Genomic DNA, 1516 nt, shown 5'->3' with positions numbered 1-1516 from the left:
CGATGCCGCCGGTCGCTGTGGGACGGGACCCTGGCGCCGGCCCCGCTCCCCGCGGGCAGCTGGAGCCGTGTTTCGGGAGTTGGGTTTGGTCCCCCTGCTCCCGGCGGAAAGGTGACTCTTCCCTCCCGCATGCTGCTGCCGCCAGATGAGGACAGCCTGTCTGGGGACGCCAGCCACCTGAAGATGTCCACCTCCCAGATGAAGAGGAAGAAACGCCGGCACAGGTAGAGCCCGAGAGCGGGGCTGTCCCCGTTGTCACCTCCTCGCTGCTGCCACCAGGCTCCCGCTGTCCCGCCAGTCCCCGTGCTGGCGCAGTGGATGCCCCAAAGGCAGAAAAGAAAGAGACAGGCTGCAGCTTGGGTGGGGGAGGGTTTTCTGGAGGAAGACTCAGCAGGGAGAGGGCTTCCAGCCCCACTGCTTGGCTGTAAGAGCCTGGACTGTGTCACAGGATGCTCTGTCCCTCTCGGCAGGACAGTGTTCACAGCTCACCAGCTAGAGGAACTGGAGAAGGCTTTCAATGAAGCTCACTACCCTGATGTCTATGCCCGGGAGATGCTGGCAGTGAAGACAGAGCTGCCAGAGGACAGGATACAGGTAGGTGGCTGTGCCAGTCCTCTCTCCCCATGGAGTCTGCAGGCTGCTGGTGCCCAGCTGTCTCTTCTGCTCTATGGCCAGTGAGTGCAGGCAGTGGGAATGTGGTGGCACTGAAACGAATACTGCAGGTTGTGGGAACGTTGTGGCACCAAAATGCTGCAAGACACTTGGGGATGTAGCTTAGCTTCCACTCCCTGGCACTGAACAGGCAGAACCAGGGGACAGACCTGGCCCCGCCAGCTGCTCACCATCAGCAGCTCAGCTCTGTCCTTCAGAGACCCAACTGAGGCAGGAGCTGAGAGCAATTTAGGAGCTGCCAGGCCAAGCTGTGTCACACCAGCGTGCTCACTAGCTTGTCCCTTTGAGGCATACATGGCATTTTAGAGCCTGATCTGCCCCACAAGCTCATTGGCTTAAGAATGGGGTGGTAGTCTGGGCAGCAGTCAGATTACCAGTTGTATCTCCATCCCTTGAACCTAGTCAGGTTGTATCTCCATTCCTTGAACCTTCAAATGCAGGAAAGGGAGTGGGTTGTATCTCCATTCCTTGAACCTTCAAATGCAGGAAAGGGAGTGGGGACAGGGACCTGAGCACCCTCTGCCATCATCTGTCACTGCCTTATGGACCCCTGTTTCTGGAGAGATTGGTGACCTGTGAGGAGGCAGCTCAGGGGCCCTGTGGGCAGAGAGCATAGAGAGACTGGCTGGGATCACCCTCCTTTGTCAGAATCGGCTCTGTGTAATGTGTGGTCCCTCTTTCCCCCTTCCTCCCCTCTCTCACTGACAACCCACGTGTGTGCCCTCCCTCAACGCTGGCTGCCCTCCTCCTGCTGCCTGCACACCCACACCCTGCGCTCGCACACCCAAACCCCTCCACACACCCCCCTGGCTGCCTCTTGGCCCTGGACGCCGGCCGGGGGGGG

General features: G+C 59.8%; 1 protein-coding gene across 1 annotated transcript in view; it reads left to right on the top strand.

Moving 5' to 3' along the window:
* Window positions 1–129: 129 nt before the first annotated feature.
* Window positions 130–1516, top strand: part of VSX1 (visual system homeobox 1) — a 3732-nt gene continuing 2345 nt past the window's right edge. The window contains exons 1-2 of the mRNA XM_009997561.1: window positions 130–224; window positions 471–594. Of these exons, the coding sequence (XP_009995863.1) occupies window positions 130–224; window positions 471–594 (219 nt within the window). The remainder of the gene's footprint in view (window positions 225–470; window positions 595–1516) is intronic.

This window comes from Chaetura pelagica, unplaced genomic scaffold (assembly GCF_000747805.2).
Source record: "Chaetura pelagica isolate M959 unplaced genomic scaffold, ChaPel_1.0 scaffold505, whole genome shotgun sequence".
Taxonomy (NCBI): Eukaryota; Metazoa; Chordata; class Aves; order Apodiformes; family Apodidae; genus Chaetura; species Chaetura pelagica.
Note: the sequence above shows the minus strand (reverse complement) of the source record. Positions and strands in the feature narration are given on the sequence as shown.